The sequence below is a fragment of the Euleptes europaea genome, chromosome 3 (assembly GCF_029931775.1).
Source record: "Euleptes europaea isolate rEulEur1 chromosome 3, rEulEur1.hap1, whole genome shotgun sequence".
Lineage (NCBI taxonomy): Eukaryota > Metazoa > Chordata > Lepidosauria > Squamata > Sphaerodactylidae > Euleptes > Euleptes europaea.
In genome coordinates this window covers 29,803,344-29,830,586 of record NC_079314.1, presented here as the reverse complement: position 1 = coordinate 29,830,586, position 27,243 = coordinate 29,803,344, and the positions used below count along the sequence as shown (strand labels likewise).

At 46.7% G+C, this 27,243-nt stretch overlaps 1 protein-coding gene across 1 annotated transcript in view; it reads right to left on the bottom strand.

Annotated features, from left to right (window-relative positions):
- Window positions 1–27,243, bottom strand: part of CSMD2 (CUB and Sushi multiple domains 2) — a 690,555-nt gene that overhangs the window by 197,295 nt on the left and 466,017 nt on the right. Inside the window, exons 15-21 of the mRNA XM_056846155.1 lie at window positions 26,088–26,282; window positions 16,703–16,841; window positions 16,255–16,442; window positions 15,108–15,296; window positions 12,960–13,076; window positions 2,339–2,554; window positions 988–1,176 (exon numbers count right to left, since the gene is read on the bottom strand). Of these exons, the coding sequence (XP_056702133.1) occupies window positions 988–1,176; window positions 2,339–2,554; window positions 12,960–13,076; window positions 15,108–15,296; window positions 16,255–16,442; window positions 16,703–16,841; window positions 26,088–26,282 (1,233 nt within the window). The remainder of the gene's footprint in view (window positions 1–987; window positions 1,177–2,338; window positions 2,555–12,959; window positions 13,077–15,107; window positions 15,297–16,254; window positions 16,443–16,702; window positions 16,842–26,087; window positions 26,283–27,243) is intronic.

Genomic DNA, 27,243 nt, shown 5'->3' with positions numbered 1-27,243 from the left:
CGTGTGTAGGAGTGGGGAAACAAATCCAGTTCAACAGATTAGCCTCCACCACTCATGTGGAGGAGTGGGGAATCAAACCCAGTTCTCCAGATCAGAGTCCACCACTCCAAACCACCACTCTTAACCACTATACCATGCTGGCAGGAAAGATGTGCATAATGAAAATGAAGCCCTGAAGTAGTCGGCGGAGGGGTGACTGCCACTGAAACAACCTGTGCATAAAACGCCTCGCTGTGACTTACGTCACTTACTGCCTGCACCTTCTACCTGGAGATGCCGGGGATTGAACCTGGGACCTTCTGCATGCCAAGCAGTTACTCTACCATTGAGCCACAGCCCCTCCTGAAAGTGTCCAGGGAACCCTGAAGTGAAGGCACTGAAGCTCAAGTGGGGGGGGGGGGAGTCTTGTAATAACCAAGTTACATACTTGCCTTTCCCGAAGTTTTTATGTACACACCCCAAACTTCCAAAAAAATGTTCAGGCTTAGCTGTGAAATCTCACCTGGCACCACTGTCTCCTGTCATCACGCCTGCCCCTCCCACTTACTTGGCTCAACTAGATGGTATGTGTGACACGAGTTGGACTGGGGGGGTCCCTGAACCAACTCGTCACACTTAATGGGGCTAGATTCAGATCACAAGTGCAGTGGGGAAGAAGGACCTCACCACGTGGAGCTCCACAGCCGGGCAGATGGGGCATGCCCGCAGAAGTTTCAGCTTGGGAAAACGTATCATCTAGTTGAGCCACCCCTGCTAGGAGAACAGCTTAGTAAGAGCAGGTGAAACATTGAATACAAGAAAGCCAGGGCCTTCTAAATTTCATTTCAATCCCACTTTCCTCCCTGCGCTGCATCACCTCAACACGACACAACGCACCTCATTTGAGGGCAACAACAAAACCCCCACAACCCCGCACAGGGTCAGCCATTTTGCCCATTGAACATACAGTAGATCACCCAAGCAAAATTAAAGCACGTGACCACCTACCAACACACCTTGGCAGAGGGGAACTCCACACACGCCGTCGGCCGCCCAGGCAGGTAATACGCGAGACGCCCTCTAGCCGGTACCCAGGGAAGCAGGAGAAGGTCAGGACGTCCCCCACGCCAAACTGGAGGCCCTTCCGGATGCTGTAGGCTGGGACCTCCGGCTCATCACAAGGTTCTAAGTCATACTCTGGCAGACAGACATGCGCCATAACGTTACCAAACAGACCAAGATCCCTGGTTTGCTTTTCTTCCACCCTTAGGCCTAGCTGATGTGGGAAACCTGGTTCTTCAGTCCGTAACCAGATCAAACTGCAAGCACAGCCCCAAATGTCCCTGCATGTAGAAAACAAAATGTTCTCTTCCTGATATGATAGCTTTTTTTAAGGTAAAGGAGATTGTCTTGGTATGGAAGTGTTTTCAACAGATGAGAACAGGTGGCCTGTGCTACGCACTGGGAAGAATACTGGTACTTTCCCTTTCTTTTTTGGCCCATGCCACAGATGCTGCAATGCGAAGCGGCTTTATCTGGCTCCTAAGAGGCCCTGCCAATTTTAAATCAAGGTATGGTAAAAAAAAAAAAAAAAAAAAAAGACTTCGCACAGAGCTTCACTTGTTAGGGGCCAGTAACAATTAATTTAACTGTTACTGCATTCCATGAAGGCAGACAGAATGAGATGCTCCAGGTCTGTCTGCAGCAGATGTTCACGTCACAAAAATCTTTGACAACAGCACAACAGAGTTTCAAAGGGAGACTGCAGTGTGAAAATGCCAAATTGGAATTCATTAGTGAATCTTACTGTCTTAAAACTCAGGTTTAACATAGATCAGAAGAGGCCGACTCACTACGAGGGGTTGGATCCTACCAGCTTTGCCACTGGTGAAAGCGGGAGGGGGGTTCTCTTTTGAACACTGGAAAGGCTATGCTAGGGACCCATGTGGACAAAAGCAAAGAGGGTCGAGGACTACAATGGAGAATACACTAGTCCGCATGCTATGACAATTAATCCCCAGTGGGGGACATCACATCTACTCTGACGTCATCCTTTATTCACTTGATTGGACCGGGTATTCATTTGGTTGGGCCTTTTCCTCAATTGTGCTCTGCGTGGAAGTATGACACAGTTTCTGTTGTCTCTTGCATTGGTTGCCTTAAATTTGCAACAAAAAGGGGGGGGGGTCTCTCTGTAACCACCTGCATATTTAGACCACTGCTGCATGCATCTCACAATGTGGTTCTCAACCATGAAAGACTCTACGATTCTATGAAAGCTTGTGGCAAGGAGGGGTGAGCAACAGACTAATGCAACCGCTTCTATGTTTCCCCCCAATAAAGGAATAACCAGCCCTACCTGAAAAGGTGATGTTAAAGCCTTCATACGAAATAGAAAAGTCCGAGATGAAACGAATTTGAGCAGAGAAGTTCCCGAAGAGGCCAGCGCTGAAAGTGGTGGGCAGGCGGGAGCCGGTGAGCTGTTTCAGTGGCTGGCTGAAGCTTCCGTTTTCCGTGATCAGCAAGTAATCGTGGCCGCTTTCCAAATGGAAGGTATGGAAAGTGAAGAACACACCTGTGGGGCAATGTGAAGGCAGGAGAGATGTGCCAGATGGAAGACACAGAACTCGAACAGATGACGGGAAGATCGTGCACCTTGGCCCATTCATAAAAACAAAATTTAATGCTCCTGCAGCCTCAGGTTTTCTTGGTGTGGTGCGGGGAAGGGAGACAGGCTTTAACCCTTCAAAGTCCTCTTAAGTTTGCTATTGGAAACTGGCTCTTCTGATCTCCCTAATATCATTTTTAAAGAAGATGTGTCCTTTAAAAACACAAGCTCCCCTTGAAATTGGTAATGACAAAGCAGAGAAGTCTGGTTTCAATTAGCAAAACAGAGTGGAGGTTGGAGAGTTAACCCCCCTCCCTTCCCCGCAAAGTCCCGAGGCAAACTGAGGCTGCGTGAACTTGCAATTTGCATTGAATTAACATACCAAGACAGGTGATCTTTGTCTACTCTGTTTAAGTGCTTGAAAAGAACAGCAGCATGAGTAAGAAACCGCCTTACACTGCTACGCCTACAATCACTCTGCACAAGCTTCGAAGCTACACAAAACTCTTCCCCTGGTGTAAAAACTAGCTTTTGCCTTCTGAAAGGATTACAGAGAGCACAGTGGGGACGCTAAGGGATTATGCAAATTCACTTATTTTGCATAATGTGACTTTTTAAAAAAAGCTATTTTGCATGATTTAGTTTAGACATTGGGGATAAACCACACAGGGCACTGAAGCCTTGTCCCCAAATCACCGGAAACATCATCCTGGCAGGCAGGATTGTAGCAGACGTTGCCCATGCCCTCTCAAGCATCTCTTTGCACTCACTGGGGCAAAATCCTGCTTCCTTTTAATGAGATGTTGAATTACCCTGTGAGCATGTCCGACCCTCCTATGGAATCACTGCCCACACAGGGCCCCGGCTTCAACCCCTACTAAATTCCAAGTCCACCGAAGAGAGCATGGTTAGAAACCTGAGAAGGCATGGTTAGAAACCTGTGGAGACACTTAAATTGCGCCAGTGCTTTTGAGGGTCTGGCTGCACATCTCTTTCTGGAAATCCCCACAAAAAAGATCTCCTGCCTTCTCTCCAGGATCGGAGGAGCATGCCTGTTGTATTGGGTGCTTTGGAAGCAGGACAATGCAGCTGCAATCGTCTTGCTTGCGGGCTTCCCAGAGGCACCTGGTTGGCCACTGTGTGAACTGACTGCTGAACTTGATGGGCCTTGGTCTGATCCAGCATGGCCTTTCTTATGTTCTTATGCCTTGAAACAAACTACTTTGTGGCTGAGGAACAGGAGTCAAGGCACTTTAGCTAACACAGCTGGAGGTGGAAAGTGCTGTCAAATCACAGTCATAGGGTTTCCAAGGTCAAGGGTTGCTCAGAGATAGTTTGCCACTCCCTGCCACTGCACAGCAACCCTGGATTTTCTTGGCGGTCTCCCATCCAAGTACTAACCAGGGCTGACACTGCTTAGCTTTCGTGCTCTGATGAGATCGGACTAGCCTGGGCCATCCAGGGCAGGACAGAGCCAGCAGTACTGTATCACAAATGTTGCTGTAGCAAAGGAAGACTTGAGGCTTAAAATACTCCTGCAAAAGGTGGTGATGCAAGCCAGCCCCTGCAGGGGCAGGCTACCAGTTTTTAAAGATGCTGCAACCTGATCATGGTGGTAAGCACTTCGACAGGATTGGGGTGGTTCAGGGCTTTTTGAAGGGTGGGCTGGGGAAAGACCTCAGATGTTGCAGTGGGCTCTGGGGTGGAAGGGTTCAGTATTCAAACCACTTACAAGCATACCTCGTTTTATTGCACTTTGATTTATTGTGCTCTGCAGATATTGCATTTTCGAGCAAATCTATCGGCGCCAGTTTCCCAACAGCATGTGCACACTTCGTGCCTCTGTGTCACATTTTTGGAAATTCTCGCAATATTTCAAACTTTTTCGTTATTATAACAATACATTCTGTTTTAGACATAATGCTATTGCACATTTAATATACTACAGTATAGTGTAAATGTAACTTTTACATGCATTGCAAAATTTGGGCTTTATTGCGGTGGCCTGGAGCCGAACCCTCAATATCTCCGAGGTATGCCTGTACAACCATCCTGCAAGTTTGGTCCTTACTGTTAGCCCCATATCGTACATGGGGGTTGAGGCAGAGGAGATTGGGGCTTGCCTAAGTAGTGATTTGACAGCAGAGGTAAGGTTCGAACTCAGAACTTCCTGATTTGTCTTTGCCAGTCTGCTGCACCAGCTCAAACCATACAGCTAAATGTTTCATAACGAATGCAATGCTCTCCATTAAAAGGTTCAGTTGTATACCTTTAACTGGCATGCCCAGATGAGTGTGGTTGTTATGGGTAAACACAGTGTAAAGGAAAGACACTTTATACTTCCTTTCAGTGCGAGGAGGCCAGACTGAAAACCGGCTGGAAGGCTGAATCGTAATAAATCCTGGCTGCTTGCTTTGTATTTCTTTTTTGCAAAACTGGGGCCAGGAAGAGGAATCGGTCATGTTGATTTTGAATGATCTAATCTCTCAGCAAATATACCGGAATTTGTTTTATTCTTCCTGAATCGTCGTAATATTTTAGAAACAGATTCATTCTCAAACTGTAATTTTATACCTCATTAGTCCACAATGTAGATATGTTTTCTTGGCAACACAGGGAATAAATTGAAAGTGCAAAGAGGGAAAAAAAAATCACAGTCGGAGGGAGGAAGAACCCTGTTATCACTAATGTGCTAAAATGTAAGTAAAACCCACAAGCTAAACAGAAACTATTCATTTGTTTCCAGCAAAAAAATAAATCAATAGCATAAAAGAGCCCTTCCTTCATCAGCATTCCTTGAGAAAAATCCTCCCATTAATTTACATTGCCTTGTTTGGGTTTGAGTCAATAGATGTCACCTGCCCTTGGTGATGTCACTACAGTGTCTCATCTGATTGGCTATGGAGCACTGTGACATCACCACATTTATTTATTACCTTGGCCCCTCTGTCCCTTGCAACTGGAATCCCAAGAGGTTGTAGGTACTTATGTACTTCATTTATACCTTGTCTTACTCCCCAATGGGGATTGTTCTCTCCTCCGTTTCATCCTTACAACAACCCTGTGAGGTACGTTAAGCTAGCAAGTGTGTGACTGGCCTGAGGTCACCCAGCAAGCTTCCATGATACAGTGGAGATGTGAACCTGGCTCAGGCAAGTTTGCTGCCTGCAAGAGAGTCTTTGAAGCTCCCTGCCCTCTGTGTCTTTGCCTAGCCCTTGCCAAACCATCCAAGGCCTCAATTCTAAATACGCATGGTAGCACAGAGGCCACGGGACAGAGCTAAGCCCCTGGATGAAGGAACTATGTGGGCCAACTACATGCCTCCTTCCCCGATGATGGTCAATGAATGATGCATACACTGTATGCATCATTCATGCAACAGAGAGACACTGTCCTTCAGTGTTACTCCTCTGAAGATGCCTGCCACAGCTGCTGGCGAAACGTCAGGAAAGAAAAAACCAAGACCACGGTCACACAGCCCGGATAACCTACAAGAAACAATGATGCATACGTTCAGCTGGGTTTCCCCAATAGGCTAAACAGAGACTCTCTCCACCTCAGACTGTCTCAGGGTGGGAAAATGGCATGGGGATAGGTTTACTGGGTGAGCGGTAGAGCATCTGCTTGGCATGCAGAAGGTCCCAGATTCAATCCCCGGCATCTCCAGTTAAAAGGACTAGGCAAGTAGGTGATGTGAAAGACCTCTGCCTGAGACCCTGGAGAGACGCTGCCGGTCTGAGGAGACAATACTGACTTTGATGGACCGAGGGTCTGATTCAGTAGAATGCAGCTTCATGTGTTCATATGTTCACAGTGGCAGTTCAGACAGGACACTGAACAAATGAAAATCTGCAACTCATGTCGGATGTTGACACGGGGCAGAGACACCCCCCCAGACCCAATCTGTGTATGGTTTAATGTGTGAATAAGCCATATATAGCCAGCGTGGTGTAGTGGTTAAGAGCATTGGTTTGGAGCAGTGGACTCTAATCTGGAGAACAGGGTTTGATTCTCCACTCCTCCACATGGGTGGCGAACACTAATCTGGTGAGCTTGCTTTGTTTACCCACTCCTCCACATGAAGCCAGCTTGGGCTAGTCACAACACTCTTAAGAGCTCTCTCAGCCCCACCTACCTCACAGGGTGACTGTTGTGGGGAGGGGAAGGGAAAGTGATTGTAAGCCGGTTTGATTCTTCCTTAAATGGTAGAGAAAGCTGGCATATAAAACCCCCAACTCTTCTTCTTCAGCTCTTCTTATATCGTATATGTAACGCTAGATATACTATGTGTGAAGAAAGAGCACGGCAATTATCATGCTGGTACGAGCCCAACAGTCCTTCTTCGTCTCTCTTCCATCTTCCAACGGCAGTTTTTTGATACAAGGATTGGGTTGTTTTTACGATCAGTGCCTTGAGAACAGTGTGATTAAAGGAATGTTTGGCAGCAAGAGGGGGGAGAGGAGGCTGCCGACTGCAAAGTGCCCGTGTGCACAAAGCCCAGCCTTGGCACTTTGATGGCACAAGATTTTAAAAGGCCAGCAACTTAATTCCAACAGATAACACAGAGGCCCTGAGCTTAGCTTTAGCTTGGTGAAGAAGCAGGAACGTTCACTTTCAATGAAGGGCATCGGTCGGATCTGCGAAAGTGGATCAGAGGTTCTGAGATCCTTGATATGCGAATGAGTGCAGGGTTTTTGTTTTGTTTTGTTTTGTTTTGTTCCGCACACTCTGCCCCTGCTCCGGGACACTGCGGGAGATCAACACTCTCTGACTGCTTGTGCAAGTCATGGAGTAAATGGTAAGCAAGCATTTTTAAAAGCCTCCAGAGGACTGTGGCGTAAAAAGCGAGATTGTAGCCCTACGAGATGGGGCGGTGGGGAGATCGGCATGACATTCACTCACCCATTCTGTGGCACTGTCATGAACAGCCAGCCTCAGATGACGAGAAATTCAAAGAACACCCGTAAACCTTTACATAGAGTTATACTAGGAAATTCAGGACTTGGGTGATAGAGATCGTGGCTTCAAGCTTAGACTGGTTTACTTTCTGGGCCTGTGGGTAGGGTTGCCAGACTCAACCTGGGACATGAGGGTGGGTGAATGCTTACTTTACTTTAATGATACTGTTCATATGGCCAATTTGGCCTGCCCGCGGCGCCACGTCACTTCTGGTCCACGCCCGGAAGCGCCTCATCGCAAGGGGCCATTTACCACTTGTGAGGGGCCCCTTGTGATGCGGCCCTTCTGGGTGTAAACCGGAAATGATGTGTTCGCGTTGGCGTGGCTGCGCAAGCGATCTAGCCTCACCTCTGCCCCAAAAGCCTCCCGCCGGAGGAGAGGTGGGACCTGGCAAGCCTAGCCCTGAACAATGTCACACTGAGGTGGTGAGTCAATGCAATGTCAGTGATGTTGCAACATCACTCCCGGGCACAACCTGGAAGTGACAGGGGTATTTCTTCGAATTGCTGGAAACTCTATTGTTGCTTTTTAAAGAAAACTTCTCCCGCCACCATTCTGAGCTTGCCAGCAGGAGCTTGCTATAGCCTGGCAGACCAACCTGTGGGGTCCTCAGACCTTAGCGAGGCAAAAGGGAATTAAGATGTGGAGATACCAGCTCAAAGCCTCTGGACTGGCTATGGACACAAGGAGCTTAAAATGCTGCTGAGTAAGACTGGATTAAAACGCTACTGATTAAAAAACCAACGATATCAAAGAAAGTCACTGTGGCCAGCAGATGCCTCTCTGGATGCTCCCAAGCAGGACATGAAGGAAACAGCTTTCCCTTGCTGTGTGCCCCCTACCTTCGGTGTTCAAAGTTATGCTTCCTCTGCACACAGAGGATCCAGGGCAAATACTATGGCTACAGCCATAAGTGAGCTGATACATTTGTCTGTCCTACGAGGTTAAAACACTAAGGGCTGTTTAGCTTGGAAAAGAAGGCGGTTAAGGGGAGACATGATAGAGGTCTATAAAACTATGCATGGTATGGAGAGAGAGGACAGGGAGAAGCTTTCCCCCCTCTCTCATAATACTAGAAAGCAGGGTCATCAGCTGAAGCTGGAGGGTGAGAGGTTCAAAACTGATAAAAGGAAGTATTTCTTCACACAACACATAGTTCAATTGTGGAACTCCCTGCCCCAGGATGGGGTGATGGCTGCCAACTTGGAAGGCTTTAAGAGGGGAGTGGACATGTTCATGGAGGAGAGGCGTATTCATGGCTACTAGTAAAAATGGATACTAGTCATGATGCATACCTATTCTCTCCAGGATCAGGCCTAGTATATGAGGTGCTTTGGAACACAGGCAGGATGGTGCTGCTGCAGTCGTCTTGTTTGTGGGCTTCCTAGAGGCGCCTGGTTGGCCACTGTGTGAACAGACTGCTGGACTTGATGGACCTTGGTCTGATCCAGCATGGCCTTTGTTATGTTCTTATGTTTAAATCGCCTTGTAAAGCCATCTAAGAACGTCTCCAGTGTCATGGCTCGGATCCCACACAGACTCTGTGCGGGTGGAAGGGGGAAGGGAAATTTTTGCCAGTCCCCCGCCCTTTGCTTTAGGTCTTCGTCTCCCCTCCTCCAAGTTATTCCTGGGGGTCCCCTGCCCTACAGGACCATAATTGTTGTGCTTCAGTGGGAGATGAGAAAGCTGCAGTCAGCAAAAGGAAATCCCTTCCATCCAGAGGAGCAGAGCCACTATCTTGCAGTGGTGAATATTGCTGAAGCATTGTGGGCTGGGTGAAGGAGGCCTCATGCTCGTCCTAACCACCAGATAGCTTACAGCAACTATCTCCACATCCCTTACTCTTGATAATCATTCATTCTGACCCTATAAGATTAGCCTAAAAGGGGTTTCCACCCCTTCTCAAAATGTAGAACAGGTGTCCTGAAATCCGGCTGCCCCATTTCCTTAGTACGGTGTTCGCCAACATTGCTCGCGTAGGGTGGCAAAAGCTGCTCTTTGATCTTCAGGGAAGGAAACGGCATGAGTCGCGTATTTTTGGGAATGCATCGGGCCGCTCTGTGTGTTGCGCTTTAAGCTTAGCAATGGGATAATGGGAGGCCTCTCATCAGAAGAGAGAATCCGGGGCGGAGTGGATTATTGAAGAGTGGATTGCTCCTGCTCCGTGGGATAGCTTGCGCTGCGTGCGACACCTCCACTAATGCACCGCGCTTTTCAGCGACTGGTTTATCCGCCTCAATACAATCGGCATCATGGAACTGATTGATGGAGGCTCCCGTTGTGCTGGTATCTAGCGAGGCTAGAAGAGCCGAGACACTGGAGGCAGCTCAAAAAAAATTAATGCGCACTTATGTTTCTCTCTCTGTTCCTTTGTTTCTAAAAACCCTGGTTGTTTTGTAGCAGCCATTCTGCAAATCCAGCTTTGGTAAAAAGCAATCTGAGTGGAGAGAGAAAACGAGGGTGATGTCGGCCTTTGGATGGACCTGGGAAAACAGATGGGGATAGGGGCGAGGCCTTCCAGGGAAGGTGGCAGAAAATGTATACCGGAGCTCAGTGGGTGTAGAGAAAAGGTGAGTGTGGGGTGGGTGGGGCATAGGGGACATCCTCAAGAGGGCTAAAGGTGAAAAGAGGCTCCTGGAGAAAGCTGGAGAATGCTTGCTTGACCGAACGAGTATGTAACTGCGAAGGACAGGAGACTGTCTTGCCCCTGAAGGGAGGAACAACCACTCCTAGGAGGCCCTAGGAGTAGTAGAAGAAGAAGAGTTGGTTTTTATATGCTGACTTTCTCTACCACTTAAGGCAGAATCAAACCGGCTTACAATCACCTTTCCTTCCCCTCCCCACAACAGATACCTTGTGAGGTAGGTGGGGCTGAGAGAGCTCTAAGAGAGCTGTGACTAGCCCAAGGTCACCCAGCTGGCTTCGTGTGTAGGAGTGGGGAAAACCAACCCGGTTCTCCAGATCAGAGTCCACCGCTCCAAACCCTCCAAACCACCGCTCTTAACCACTACACCACGTTCACCTTTCGGGAGGGCGATGGAAGGGAAGCACAAGAAGGGGTTAGTTCAGATCTGCCTCAGGCAGGAAGCAGTGGAAACTCAGGTCTGGCTCGGAGGATAGACAGTGTGAGAGGTAGCATTGCCTGGTGGTGTAGCAAAGTGGCTAAGCTCTATCTCTAGGACAGAATAGAGTACCCCATTTATCGGGCCTGTCTCTGGTGATGAGCAGACCTTGTGCCATTTAGTCTGTCTCTACACCAGTGTCGTGTAGTGGTTAAGAGCGGTGGCTTGGAGTGGTGGACTCTGATCTGGAGAACCGGGTTTCATTCCCCACTCCTCCACATGAGCGGCACAGGCTAATCTGATGAACTGGATTTGTTTCCCTTCTCCTCCACATGAAGCCAGCTGGGTGACCTTGGGCTAGCCACAGCTCTCTCAGCCCCACCTACCTCACAGTGTGTCTGTTGTGGGGATGGGGAGGTGATTGTAAGCTGGTTTGATTTTTCCTTAAGTGGTAGAGAAAGTCAGCATATAAAAACCAACTCTTCTTCATCTTCTTGGGAAAGGGCAGGCTGGTGTGGGTGGAATTCTGAGTGCAGATGAGAGGATCCAGCCTAGAGGCGAATCAGTGATAGCCTGTTTGTGTCAGAAAGTGTTAAAAGAAAATAATAGCTACTCTCTCTAAAGCCGTAACTGATCTAACTCTAAGTGCCTCAGCCAGGTTTCTCCTTTGTCAGCCTGGAGACCTGTGCTGCTGTTCCATTCCTTGAAACTATCTTGTAAATAAATAAATCTTCTTTCTTGCTTCTGTTCTAATCCTGCCTCAGTGATCTCGTTAAACTACTTGCACACTACATATATTTACCTCACAGCAGCAAACCCAAAGCCTATACTCACGCTACCTTTAGGACACCTGGTAACTGAGGGCAAGTTTCTAGGTTAAAACACCCCTAGATCCCAGAAAACCTTAGGAGGCGGTGTGTGCCCCCTCAGCAGGGAAAATAGGCTCGTCATAGTAACCTGCATAAAAAGTCTTCACACTCTTGTGTTACAGCCAAGTGTTACCAAGAAACAGATCCCTAACAAGGCAGGAACAATCTTTTTTTTTTTTTTAAATGTGTCATGGGGGTCATTAGGGAGAGGGGGGGGAAAGAAAAGCACTGCATAGGTTGCCAGCAGACCTGGAGGAAAATGTTGTGTCCCTTTAACCCAGGCTCAGTGTGTAGAAATGGGCAGCTGAAGCTTTTCAAGGCATGGAGGTAAATCATACCTGGTAAATAGCATCCCATTAAGCTCTATTAAAGGAAAAGGACCTTTTGTCCTCTAGGTAACCGACAGCCCTAGAAGGGGGATACAGATTTCTAAGGCCTGGCCCTTATTGCTAGGGATCGTGAAGAAGGCTGCCCCCCCCCCCCCGTGAGACCTTGTGTTACCCCTCGCCCACCATAATATTGAGCATTCTCGATATTACATATGTGTGGTGTATGAAATCATTCATCAGAAGTTTTATTTTGCGATTTCTAGCCCACCCTCCCTGGCCAAAGCCAGAAGTTCATTTCCCAACAGCCCACTGTATCCAAGAACGACCAAGAAACAGAGTCTTGGATGGCAATGGGGCAGGGCTATGCAGATAGAGTCACCCTTGAGTCTCGATGTGCTCCCACACCTACCTGCCCATCTGGTTGAGTTCTTCACTGGAGTTCTTCCACGGAATATATTGCATCTGGTGGGCTTTTCTCTGTTTTTCCTCATGGTGAGGTTGGGTTTTTGTACTGTGTTTCTATGTGATTACTCTGGGGAAGCTTGCCGCTTAACATTGTTTATGTTTATTCTTTCGGAAGGTATGCAAATGAGTGCAACTTTTTTGTTCCTCGCACTCTGCCCTGCCCCAGGAGACTGTGGGAGATCGACTCTGACTGCTTCTGCAAGTCATGGAGTAAAGGGTAAGCAAGCATTTGAAAGCCTCCAGAGGACAGTGGCGCAAAAAGCGAGATTGCCACCCTACGAGTTGGGGGGGGGGGGAGATCGACATGACATTCAGTCACCCATTCAGTGGCACTGTCATGAAACAGATAGCCTCAGACGATGAGAAATTCAAAGAACACCAGCAAACCTTTACATAGAGTTATACCATGAAATTAAGCCTTGGGTGATTGAGATCCTGACTCCAGGCCTCGAGTGGTTTACTTTCTGGGCCTGTGGGTACAGTTGTCAGGTTCAACCTGGGACATGAGGATGGGTGAATGCAATGTCAGTGATGTTGCAACATCACTTCTGGGCACAACCTGGAAGTGACAGGGGTAGTTCTAGGAACTGCTGGAATCTCTATCGTTGTTTTTTAAAGAAAAGTCCTCCCACCACCTTTCTGAGCTTGCCAGAAAGCATGACGCATGCAAGCACGACACATGCGTTACCTTTTCCATGAGATGCCTCTATGACCCAAGTGCAGTTTAAATTGTTAGGGTAGAAATCGGGAAAGCCTGGTGATAATACTGTGCCACTGGATCCACGGATGTAGCCTCCACAAAGAGCTGAAAACCAGAAAAAGGGAGAGGAACATAAGAATCTACAGTCCTCAGACTCAGAGTCTGAGATTCTTCCTTCAGAAGAATGAACAGTTGCTTAGTAAAGGGGAAAAATGCTTTCTGAATAGGTGCGTTTGTGTTTTGTTTGCTTCTGGTGTGATTCAGTGGTGGTGGAAAGTGCCGTCAAGTTGCTGTCAAGTGCTGTCAAGTTGCAGACTTATGGTGACCCCATATGTTTTTCAAGGCAAGAGATGAACAGAGGTGGTTTGCCATTGCTTGACACTGCACAGCAACTCTGGATTTCCTTGGTGGTCTTCCATCCAAGTACTAACCAGGGTTGACCCTGCATAACTTCCAAGATCTGATGAGACCAGGCTAGCGTGGCCTATCCTGATTCACTGAATTATTAAAAAAAGAAAAGAACTCCCTGCTCCAGGATGTGGTGATGGCTGCCAACTTGGAAGGCTTTAAGAGGGGAGGGGGACATGTTCATGGAGGAGAGGGCTATCCAGGGCTACTAGTCAAAATGGATACTAATCATGATGCATACCTATTCTCTCCAGGGTCAGAGGAGCATGCCTATTATATTAGGTGCTTTGGAACACAGGCAGGATAATGCTGCTGCAGTTGTCTTGTTTGTGGGCTTCCTAGAGGAACCTGGTTGGGCCGCTGTGTGAACAGACTGCTGGGCTTGATGGACCTCGGTCTGATCCAGCATGGCCTTTCTTATGTTCTTAAGATTTACAGCAACATTCAAGGGTGTGGGGGGATGCCCCACAGTAGTGGTGGCCAAAGGCCACTGAGATGGTTCACACAAGAAAATCATCTCTTGTCCTGATTCCACCTTGGCTCTATCCTCAGTTTAGTTTTGTGTGTTTCAAGACTTTTGTCCAACCAACCTGACCCCTTAAGGTGTGTAACATATTACAACATGCTATAATGCCACAATTTTGCAGTCAATATTTTTTTGCACGCAATGACTCTGTCCATCACTTGTACACATTCCATGGCTGTTGAACACTGGAAACATTACTGACAGCCCATTCCTGAGCTGACGGCGTACGGGGACGGCGGGGAAGAGGTGCACCAGCGCCTCTTCCTAAGCCGATTCCCGTACGCCGTAAAACAAAACAAAAAAAGCCATTTCGCGGCTTTTTCTTGTTTTACTGGGGCCTTTCGGCCCATAGGGAACAGTGAGGCTGCACCTGCTAAAAAGCAGGCGCAGCACCGCCATTCCCGACGCCGGTGTAACCGGCCAAAAGGGGATAGGAAGCCGCCTAACTGGTGGCTCTTCCCCCCGCCCCCCGGAACGCCCCCCTGCACTGGCGCGGCCTCTCTATGCCGTGGCCTGCCCCATGGAGAGGCCGTGCCGGAGGAGGGGTGAGGCAAGGTCCTGCGGCGTTTGGCCGCCGGCGGGACTGGCCTCGCTGCCAGCGTAAGTGCGTGTAATCATGGTTTTACATGCACTTACGCTGTTGGCAGGGTCACGCCTCCTCCTAAGGAGTTTCAGCCCCCCCCCTCAGGAATGCACAGTAACAGTGAAATCCTAAACAGAATTACCACGCCTATGTTCACTGACTTCAACGGCCTTAGACTTTGAGTAACTTTGCATAGGATTGCACTGTAACATACCCACAGCAAGATGTACCCTTCTGAGTTACACAAAACTGCTAGTCCTGATCCCTTGTCTTCACGATTGGGCTCTCCATCAATGTGGTACTTTTCCAACTAGCCCACGATTATTTATTCTCCCTCACATGCCTGGTTTGCAGTGAAATGCCAAAACGAAGCACACAATTCCCTGAGCAGACATGTCCCAATGGAAGTTCCAGTCTTAACTGAACAGTTGAGTGAAGAAAGAACAAGGGAGTATGGGAGTAAGCAATGAAGGAAACAGCAAGAGTGGAGAGAAAAATACGGCGGAGAAATCCACTCAGGAGACAGACAGCACGGTGTGAGGGATGGATGGATGAGATTTATGAGGTATACAATTTTATTACAGGTTTTTTTTTTATTATTCCAGTTCTCCGTCCTTACCCTCACAGCTGGGAAGAGGCCTGCTCCACTGAAAATTTGGTTCACATTCCAGGGCTTCACTGTCACTCAGAGTGTAGCCTGGGTCACAGCTGAAGGTTACCAGGGCCCCCACGTAGAAATCATTCCCATGCCGTAGCCCATTGACGGGAATCCCAGGGTCCAGGCAGTGATCCGACTGAAGCTTTACCGCTGCAAACAACACAGAAGTACAGGTGTACCATTCATGACCTACAATCCTGAATACGTACGTTGGCGTTGAAAACTTGGGTACTTTTTTGGTAGTCTAGTTCAAAGAGCAAAGGGTACATTAGACCGCTGCAAAATAAACAGGCAGAAGAGATTGTTTTGAAAAGCATTTCATTATAGCCTTGCACCATGGTCTAGATCAGGGGTCCCCAACCTTTTTGAGCCTGCAGGCACATTTGGAACTCTGACACAGCACGATCGGTGCAGCAACATAATTGCTGCCACACAATGGCCGCCTAGGGTTGCCAGGTCCCTCTTCACTACCGGTGGGAGGGTTTTGGGGCAGAGCCTGAGGAGGGTGGGGTTTGGAGAGGGGAGGGACTTCAATGCTATAGAGTCCAATTGCCAAAAGCGGCCATTTTCTCCTGGGGAAACGATCTCTATCGGCTGGAGATCAGTTGTAATAGCGGGAGATCTCCAGCTAGTACCTGGAGGTTGGCAACCCTGTGGCCGCTGCAGGAGGTAGAACCAGCCACAAAATGATTGCCACAGCTTAATTTTAGTAACACAGTATGGATCTTGGTTTTTTGTTGGCTGCTGCTGCCAAAGCAGCATATAAAAAAAATCTGCACAGCCAATCAAATATCCAATAGTCAATCAGAAGCCTTGCTGGGCAAAAGCCTTATCTGGCTCCGACTACTTTCTAAAAACACTTGGCGGGCACAAGAAAAGGTGCTGGCTGGCACCATGGCACCCATGGGTACCATTTTGTGGACCCCTGGCCTAGATACGTAGAAATCGCCAAAGCTGTTCCTAGAATCCTTTGTCAACCATTGTTAAGAGTATCAACACTCACAAGCTTGCTAACAACATAATTCGTCTACACCCAGCTGCCAAAGGGCTTTGAGAGATTTCTTTATGGTGCTGGCAAAGGGATCGTTGCCTGCATTTCCTCACTTACTTTCATAACGGATCTGAAAGCCAAGATCGGAGTGGCTTTTATCAGTGGTGAAGAGGAGATAGAGGAAGTTGCTGGTGCTAATGAGGAACTGGGGGACCTGAGTCCCGTCATAGACCCCGATCAACGGTGACGAATAGGACTTGCCGTCACGCACTTCCAACGTGTCATAATTCACCTCCGTTTTAAATCTGAAATGGGTTGAGGAAAATGTATTTAAAAATAGCACATCTACCTTCTGTACCAGGTAAATATCAGGACTATGACAGACTCAAGCCCACAACCTTCATTAACTAACTCTCAACCAATAAAAAAAGATAAATGTAGAAAGTTAACGTTTGGACCACTAAACCTTCACCATAAGCTACCTGAAGTTTTGCCAAGTATTTATTAAAGCAAAACCATGCTATTTTTGGTCAAAATCTATTTTGAGGGAGTCAAAAACGGTCACCTGTCAAATGTAATTTTTATGGGATATCCTGGCTGAGCTTCTATGACCCATGCACAGTTCAAAGAGTCTTTGTAGAAACCCGGCCAGCCTGGAGACAGGATCATTCCACTTGGAGAGGTCAGATGGCCACCACATGGAGCTGGCAGTTTTGGGAAGAGAGAGAGAGAGAGAGAGAGAGAACACACAAGAGTGTTATGCCAAAAGATCAGTGCCCAAAAAAACCCACACAAAACTCCCCCAACAACGTAGGCTTCTTTCATTCACACAACACATTAACAGAAGAATTTTTTACTTTACAGTCTCTCCCAGTATATCCCCTGGCTCAGTCTATCCAGATATTTTGGTTGTCTCTAGCCAGTACGTATTCTATTGCTGTCCAGACCCAGGCTTTTCCAGTTACCACCCCTCTGTTCTGGAATGACCTCCCAGGGGAGTTGAGGCAGGTGTCTATCTTGCTTACCTGTAGGCAGGTCACAAGACTATATTGCACAGGAGAGCATCAGGCAGTTTATCTCTTTGACTCTCCTAGTGTTATGGTCCTGCTTGTCATTTATGGTTTAAAGACATTTTTAGGATATTTTTTAAAATCATATTTAATGAGTATGTTGTTATTTGCCTTGGGTTCCAGCAGTGCTGGAAGAAAGATGGGTGAATGAATGAAAATTTTATTGTATATAGCAATTGGCCATCACAGTTTATTAAAACAAATAAATAATAATACAAATACAATGGATTTGCAAGTAAAATATTAAATAGAAAATGCAATATACTAAAACATTTCAATTTAAAAGATAGGTAGCTGCTCCTTCCGAAACCATGTTGGACCTTATTTTCTTTGCTGCAAGAGCAAACAAAGAAACTCTATGTGATGCGTATGCATCAAAATCAGATAGCAGAAATATAATTTTCTCTGCATCCTAGTGTGTATTGATACTGGATAATATTCCAGCCAAAAATTTAGCCCTGGGGCCTACATACAACGGGCAAAAAAGGATGTAGTGAGGCAAGACTTCCAGAGCTGAGGATCCACAAATACACATACATTGATCCCTTGGTTTCTGAGAGTAGCGCCCGATCAATAAAACTGTTGGCATAGTTTGGAACCGTAATGATGTGAAGGATGCTTTAAGATTGTAATTTGCGATACTGGCTAAATAGGGAGTTCTAAAGTGGTCATTTTTAATTAACTTGTACCACGGTGCTGCTTTTGATTTTAAAATTAATGACTGATCAGTGCACCGGCTTTAAATAACCATCTCTAAACTGGAAAGATGGGTGCATACATGTTTTAAACAAACAAATATTTATTACAACCTAGGAGGTTTCTCTTACATTGATTTACTACCATGTCAACGTCCAAACATTAATCTGCAGGACCCAAGGCGCTAGGAGGTAGACTAGATTATCACTGGAGTTCAACCACACTTTCAACAGGGTTGATTTTTCAGCCCAAACTATTGCATTATGGCCAGAAGATACATTTCCATACAGTTCCGGGTGTCCTATCAAAAGCTTTGACCACTGATCAGTATTTAAGAAGACAAAAAAACCAACCAAACAAAAAAGCCCCTGCCAATCTTGAGACTCCTGATGAAACTGGTTATAAAGAACGCAGGCTTTGTTGGATCCAGACTAAATTGATTCCACTGGTTACTCCTTCCTCCTGGAGACCCCCCATATCATCCTTCAGGGGCCCCCATCCCCCAAGAGCAGCATTGTTTGGAGATCAGTGGGTGGGGGGAGGCAGGAAAGTTCCTTACTGCCACTGGAAAATTTGGTCTTAATCCAACCCACAACGCCTTTTAAATTTAGAACTTCCACATCACTGTTGGGCCTTGAACTTGTTACAGTTTTTGAAGGAATATTGGATCGGGGTTCCTGTTGAGGAGAATTTATTCTCCTATGAAAGTAGCCCTAGTAGCCCAAACTAGCCTCCTCTTATCAGAGTTTTAAAGCTAAGCAGTGTCAATTGCAGTAAGTGCTTGGATGGGAGACCACCAAGGAAGGCCTAGGTTGTTATGCAGAGGTAAGCAACGGCAAACTAGTTCTGTTCATCTCTTACCTTGAAAACCCCATGAGGGGGTCACCATGTTGGTTGTGACTTGACGGCACTTAATTATTTATTCTTTAATAAAGAAAATGGGGACGTGGAATGGTAATAGTATAGCCCAATCTTGTCAGTTCTTGGAAGCTAAGCAGGGTCGATACTTGGATGGGATACCACCAAGGAAGACTCTGCAGAGGAAGGCAACGGCAAACCACCTCTGCTTAATTGTCTCGAAAACCCTGTGGGGTTGCCAAAGACAGCTTTGTCTTGATGGTACTTAACACACAAAGACAAAACAGAAAATACTGAAGATGGCATTTCCTCCTGAAAATGTTAAACATCTCATCAATTCACACGAAACACTCCCCCCCCTTCCTTCAGGACCCTCAAAAGTTATTATGGAAACTTTGCAATATGTATTTATTCGGAGTCAGAAATCTTAGCTTTTTTTTAAAAAAGAAAAGATGTCTTTACCATGCACACATGTGCATATATTCTGACTATGAAGAGACAAGACATTGAATATTGTAATTAAAAGCCAGAAATCTGATTTGTTTTTTAAAGTTTTAACGGCTATCGTGCCTTCTTGTGTGTGAATGCTCATGAGTTTATCTACTGGTTATGCATGGGCAACAAAGACACCAGAAATTGCAAGCCTTAAGGGGAGTAATATTGTGTGCTTATCAGCCCTGATTAGGGTTGCCAACCTCCAGGTACTAGCTGGAGATCTCCTGCTATTACAACTGATCTCCATCCGATAGCGATCAGTTCACCTGAAGAAAATGGCCGCTTTGGCCATTGGACTTTATGGCACTGAAGTCCCTCCCCTCCCCAAACCTCGCAACCCTAGCCCTGATGCACTCAGTCATGCCAGGGAAATGTACTGTGTCTAGAACCTCTGAGTCCAGCGGCTTGCAACGAATGCACAGGGCTCTGCCACAGGCCACTGTTGCTGTAACTTCAGCCTACAAAAGGAAACTCCACCTTTGCCACTAACACAAAGCAATGTGAGGTTGTGACGGGTCAGGCTTTGGCCTGATGAGCGGTAATCTCTTATTGAGGGACTTCTGAAACCCTAGCTGAGACTTTTCACTATAATGTTTCTTGAAACCTGATTGACGTCTTGCATAATTGTTCCTGAGGGAGCAGAAGGAAACAACACAAATTTGCTCTGAATTTTGTGCCTCAGCCAGAGTAGTGTAGTGGTGTACTGGTTAAGAGCGGTGGTTTGGAGCGGTGGACTCTGATCTGCAGAACCGGGTTTGATTCCCCCCCCCTCCTCCACATGAGCGGTACAGGCTAACCTGGTGAACTGGATTTGTTTCCCCACTCCTACACACAAAGCTAGTTGGGTGACCTTAGGCTGGTCACACTCTCTCAGCCCCACCTACCTCACAGGGTGTCTGTTGTGGGGAGGGGAAGGCAAGGGGATTGTAAGCTGGTTTGATTCTTCCTTAAGTGGTAGAGAAAGTTGGCATATAAAAACCAACTCTTCTTTTTCTTCTAGTGTAATGGTTTGAGGGTCAGACTAGGATCTGGGAGACCCAGGTTTGAATTCCCACCCTGCCATGGAAGGATGCTGGATGATCTTGAACCAATCACACTGTCTCACACTGTCTCAGCCTGTCCTACCTGACAGGGTTCTTGTGAGGATAAAATGCAGAAGGAAAGAACGTTGTAAACCACTTAAGAGTTTACAGAGAAAATCAATATATAAATAAATAGAATAAAATTAGATGATGAGCTATGGATTTGCAGATCATCTCTAAGACATTTCATGGGTTTCATTGAAGCATTTTTGGCTTCTTCTAGGCCATTTATGCTTGGTAATTAGCATCGCGTTCCAGGCGGAAGTGCCCCGCATATTTTTTTTTAGTTTTTCACACTGAACTGTCACTCAGGAAGTTACTGCGAAGTCGGCACAAACCTATTTCACATTTCTTAAGCGCCCCTTTGACGCGACCTTTTGTGTTTGCTCTGCCCCCACGCTGAATAATCCCCTCAAGGAACCATGCAAAAGACAGCCGTGCGTTAGTGGCTAATGGAAGGAACGAAGGAGCAGGCAAGTGTGGGTGGGGGTGGAATTTATCCTTTTGTGTTGGGACTAGGGTTGCCAAGTGCCTGGTGGTGGCAGGTAAAATCCCACCACCTGATGGCCGGCGGGCACTCCGTGCACACGCTCGTTTACTCGAAAGTGACATGGACACTCTGGCAATCTTGGAGAAAACTGTATGGAAACCACAGAGTTTTAGCCAAGATCGCTAGAGCGCCCGCGTCGCGCGGAGTGACCGCATCCCGTGCCACAGCTCCAGAAAGCTCCCGCTGGTGGAGCTACGGGGCTTGGCAAGCTTGTTGGGACCGTGAACAGGCATTTTAAAGGTCACATTTTTAAAAAGAGCTTTGAGCGAGCATAAAAATTGACCTTGCACAAATGGCCCTAGACTTTCCCAGATGATTTGACTCCAGAAATGCCCCTCCATTCATTTCAACTTTTTCCCCCATTAAATTTTTATCATCGACTCTTTCCCATTTCTCCTTTGTGTCCCAAGCAACTCGCTAGGCCTGTTCTACTTTTTTTAAATGTCAAACAGCACTCTAAATATTCTAGACAGACTTCCCCCTTCCCTTATTTAATTAAAAAGGGAAGCTAATTAGGACTCCTATTTAATTGAGCTCTCACTGGAGGGCAAGTCAAAGACAAGCCAGGAAGATGGGCGATAAAGGAGTACATGTTAATAGTAGCAGGGTTATCAAAGCTTCCCAAAGATGAAAAGCAGGGTTTTTTGGTAAAAATAATAATAATGATATTATTTATTTATTTCTTCCCCAGTGCTTGAAAGGAAAGCGAGATGTATAAGCAAAATTAAACCATTACAATTACAAAAAGACAAGGAAGGAAGGAAGGAAGGAAGGAAGGAAGGAAGGAAGGAAGGAAGGAAGGAAGGAAGGAAGGAAGGAAGGAAGGAAGGAAGGAAAACAGCAAACTGTCACCAATGAAGAAAATATCCTGCAGTTCCTATTATTGAATAAGAACTGCCTGAAGAGAAAAGAAACCCCTTGTAAGCAAGCCCAGCCCAGGCAAGGCAGCTGAGCAAGGAAACAGGCAAGGCTTGGTTGAACAGCTTGGTATGTAGCTAGGGTTGCCAGATCCCTCTCTGCCACCCGCGGGAGGTTTTTTGGGCAGAGCCTGAGGAGGGCGGGGCTTGGGGAGGAACTTCAATGCCATAGAGTCCAAAGCCAAAGCAGCCATTTTCTCCAGGGGAACTGATCTCTGTCGGCTGGAGATCAGTTGTAAGAGCAGGAGATCTCCAGCTAGTACCTGGAAGTTGGCAACCCTATGTGTAGCCAAGACATAGGACTAGGTGAGACCTCCAGGTGAGAGCCCACTCTCCACAGCAGCCATTTCCTCCAGGGGAACTGATCTCTTTAGTGTGGAGATCAGTTGTAATTTTGGGAGATCTCCAGGAGGTTGGCAACGCTACACGGGCGCCTTACTATTTTCTCCTCCACTCAATAGGAACAGGCCTATTATTAGACAGTCCGACTCAAGGGAGCAGATTTTGGGATCCCACAAAGGGCCAGCTAATAATCTCATTATATTGTTAGATGATTTTTTTTCACCAACATGAGGGGTTCAACAACAAAAAAAAAAAGGCCCAACGCAGAAGGGATTAAAAACCCACTCTTCCCCGCCCTTGTGATAGCATTATTTGCATTAAAGACACTGGCATTAAAGACACTGACAGCCAATTAACAGAATTACTTTTCAAGACTTCATCCCATCTGTAATGCAAGGATACTGGCTCGCTGGCATCACTTTCAGAGAACAGAAAGCCAGCAGAAGCCTTTTTTAAAATTCCTAACGACTTCCTTTCATTTCACTTTCTGTTTCCCTCCACACACAAAAAACTTGAAAGCTCTCGGAGTGGCTTTGGGGGGGGGGGAAATAACCCACAATCTGTTCTATCAGAGGCTTAATTCGCTGCCACTTTAACTTCGCTCCCTCTTTCGTCTGGCTCAGTCCGAAGCGTATGATGCAGAGCGACAGAAGACAAGACATCAAACTCCAGTACGCTGGAACCCGGGCGTTTCAGATATGTTACAAGGCAACAGTGCAGCTGCAGGCTCATCCCTCGAGCAAATTCTTGTAAGAGCAGTTACCTATGCTCTTCCGAACAGACAGGATCCAAAATCGTCCCGATGATTCCTTTTATGGAATAAGTGAGCACTGGCATGAATGGCACGTTTTTGAGCAGCACACACCGCTTCCTCGAAGTGTCTGAATAGGGTTGCCAACCTCCAGGTACTAGCTGGAGATCTCCTGCTATTACAACTGATCGCCAGCCGGACGAGATCAGTTCACCAGGAGAAAATGGCCTCTTTGGCCATTGGACTCTATGGCATTGAAGTCCCTCCCTTCCCCAAACCCCGCCCTCCTCAGGCTCCGCCCCAAAAACCTCCCGCGGGTGGCGAAGAGGGATCTGGCAACCCTATGTCTGAAACAGCCAGCACTCTTCCATACATAACCAGAGCAGCAGCAATGGCTACCAATAGGGTTTCCAGCTCTGGGGAGGGAAATACCTGGAGATTTTTGGGGTGGAGCCTCAGGAGGATGGGGTTTGGCGAGGAAGGAACTTCAGTGCCATAGCAGCCAGGGAACTGATCTCTATCAGCTGGAGATCAGTTGTAATAGCGGGAGATCTTCAGCTAGTACCTGGAGGTTGGCAACCCTAGCTACCAACTTTGGGTTCAAAATTCCTGGAGATTTCAGGGGTGGGTCCTGAGGAGGGTGGGGTTTGTGGGAGGGGAGGGACCTCTTCTCCCCACGCCAAAATTTCAAGCTGAAAAGAGCTCCCTCCGATCTTTAAGATGACACTTCTGTGTGACCGCAAGGAACACGAGTTTGATTCTCAGCAGTAATTTGCCACTGTTTACCCTGAGATGCTTGACAGCAAGTACAAACATTTAAGAGGAAATCCAAACTAGATGTTTCCATGGACACAAGGACTTCTGCCAACACAGCGCAGTTCTCCCCCTCCCCCCTGCTGAGGCAGCCCAATCCCCCACCCCCAGAATCCTGTTCCAGCGGAAATGTTTAGTCTGGATCCAGCCCGTAGGGAGGAGAGTGGTACTAGTTCTGTCCCCTGAGCAGAAAAGGTGGGTGGAGAAGAAAGAGTCCATGAGAAAGAGTCCTTAACTTAGTGCAAAAGATGAAACAAAACACTACATTTCACATGGCTCTGGGCACAGACAGAAAAGAACAGGAGGAGTTTACTCACTTACTGACGCAGCAAGGCAAAGAATGCACAGACACAGAGCTGTGCTGCAATGTTTCAGAGGTAGAACATACACGCTGCAAGCAGGAGGTTCCAGCTATCTCTGCTTAAGAAGGGTACTAAAAGACCACTCTCAGCCCGAAACATTGGGGAGGTTTTATTGGTAGAAGTAGGGGTATTCATGGCTGTTAGTTAGAATGGATACTAGTCATGCTGCATACCTATTCTCTCTAGTATCAGAGGAGCATGCCTATTATTTCGGGTGCATTGGAACACAGGCAGGATGGCGCTGCTGCAGTCGTCTTGTTAGTGGCTTCCTAGAGGCACCTGGTTGGCCACTGTGTGAACAGACTGCTGGACTTGATGGGCCTTGGTCTGATCCAGCAGGGCCTTTCTTATGTTCTTAAGTAGACAGGACCAGACTACATAGACCCACAGGGGCCTGGAGACCAAGCCTTATGAGGAAAGGCTGAGGGAGCTGGGAACTGAAACCTTTAAAATTTAGAATTGGATGAAGGTTACTCATCCCATTCCATGTGCGTTCCATTCTGCACCCTTCGGATGGTCCACTGTGGATTTCTAGGACCTTCATGTGCCCAGATACCCACACAATGCACATTTCATTATATATTGTATATGTTTTTGGTCCATGCTGGTGTCCGTACTTCCATAATGATTATATAATTAAATCTGAATCCAACGTGTAACCCCCCTCCAACAAATGCGAGACAACAAAGTATATACAAAAACACACACACACACACTTATAAAATTCCATGCCAAAACATGAACTAATTGGACGAGAATGGTGTTTTCTGGGAAGAGTTCCTGTCAGAAGTGATTTGGATGTATTGCCACAAAGCAAGAGAACTTTCCCACTGAAGGAAAACAAGAGGAGCTGTGGTTCAGTGGTAAGCATCTGCTTATGCTTTGGGACTCTGTGAAATAAATAAATAACCAATAAATAAAGTTGTGCACGCAGTCTCAGGTTCAGTCCCCAGCATCTCCAATTAAACTGGTTCAGGTAGTAGGTGATATGAAAGACTACATGAGAACCTGGAATACAGCTGCCTGTGTGAGCAGACAAGACTGATCTTGAACAGACCAAGGATTGGATTCAGCATAATAAGACGTAACAGCATGAACCCAACGGAGAATGGAGGGAATGGGTCGGACTACAGAGATAAGAATGGCTGGGAATTTTTAACTCTTTATAATTAGGGACTCACTTATACTCATTCCGATTCTGGATTCTTAATTGCCAAATTAAGAACAGGCTCAGCACATCGACACCTATTATTTTCTTTCTCAATGAACATCTAGGCTAGGTGAAGCTTCTTGTGAATTTTACTTCCGTTTTCATTTGTGACTAATTAGACTGCCAGACAGCGGAAAGGGCCAGCTTCTTAGTTTTTGCTCACCAGAAAAATTTTCTCTGTGGTTCCAAATTCAGTATGCAGAAGCATTTGTTGGTGCTCTGGATTTCTATACTTTCTGGAGAGTCATCCAATTCCGTAGTGTCAAATTTGTATTTGGGTACATATGGAAAGATCAGTGTCAACATTTACATTTATAGCTTGATTGAAAAGGGTCAGCTCTATATAAGACGGTGTTTTGTTTATGTTATCTGATTTGTCTATTATGGTTATTGGCATGAAACTGAAATAAACTGAACTGAACTGATTTTGCAATTGTTTCACATTTTACTGCTAACTGAATCCTCACTTCTAATATTCTGAAAACTAGTAGATTGAATATAGGTCTCACCAGTTGTCATTCTTGTTCCTGTTTCAGAATCCTCCTTGGCTTCTCACTTTGTCTCAGAAGATAAACTCTTTGGGAATTGTGAAAGCTTGTCTTACTTATTTGCTCTCCCTTATCCCCTTATTCCAAGCTTATTCTTCACCTTTAACAACGTCTACTGACCTAGCAGTTGGAGATGCCAGGGATCGAACTGGGAACATTCTGCATGCCAAGCTTGTGCTCCGTCATTGAGCGGTAGCCCTTCCCCCCCTCTTCCTTTCCACAACAAAGATGATGACGAGTCAACTTGGCAGATTACCTTCACATCTCAGCACAGCATTGTCCCAGACCACGTTGCCTTCCTTCAAGACACAGGTAACAGTTTCTGAGCCGTATGTCCTTATGAATCCCTCGTCACACAGGAAAGACACCGAGCTCCCGAGCTGAAGACTGCTGCCAAACCGTTTCCCATTGACGGGCACACCCGGATCAGGGCACTCGTTGTGCCTGAAAGCTGGAGGAAAGTGAAAGATGGTCAATGTACGAAAGCAGTTTCCTTAAAACCCAACACTTAGAGATGAAATCATTTCTTCCCTTCCGTTTCTTCCTTGTTCAGAACTTTCACTAGGTCCTGTGATCCATCTCCCGAATCTTGGTTTAACTAGGAGGCTGTCTAAAAGTAATTTCAGAAACGGAGCGAGCACAATTTAGCACAGCTTTCTGTTGCTTCGGTGTTACCCCTACCGACACTGCCGAAGGAACTGGAACCTGTGGTGGATTGCACATGCGCAGCATTCTGTGTCCCATTTGGAAATGGCAGAAAAAAGAAGGAACAATGGAGAATTCCATTTTGGGAAACCATGGCAGATAGGGTTGCCAACCTCCAGGTACTAGCTGGAGATGTCCCGCTGTTGCAACTGATCTCCAGCCGATAGTGATCAAATTCACCTGGAGAAAATGGCCGCTTTGGCAATTGAACTCTACGGCATTGAAGTCCCTCTTCTCACCAAACTCTGCCCTCCCCAGGCTCTGCTCCAAAAACCAAAGAGGGACCTGGCAACCCTAATGCCAGATGATATGTTGCTCTAACATCCAGGAAGGAATTCAAATGAAGAGAATTTCTGAAGCATTCCGACACTAACAGCTTTTTATTTCTCTCTCGTAACAGCTGCCTCCCCTCCAAAAATCACTTTTGGGGGGGATGTTTCACCCAAGCAGGACCCCAAATCCAGCTTGAAATTTAGGGGGGATGTGGAAGGATTCTTTCAAAGTTGGCAACTTGTACAGACAATGTTGTAATTAACTGCCCGCTGACAACAGAACACCAAGTGGTGGTGAGAGGCAGAGGATAACTTTGGTCCATTGCCCTGCATCAACATTTTCAGTGATTCCCAGGTAGGCTTTTTGTACACTCTGCCCAGAAATGGTAGCACTACTTATTTTGCCTAGGTAACTTCTTAGACTGAGGTACCAAA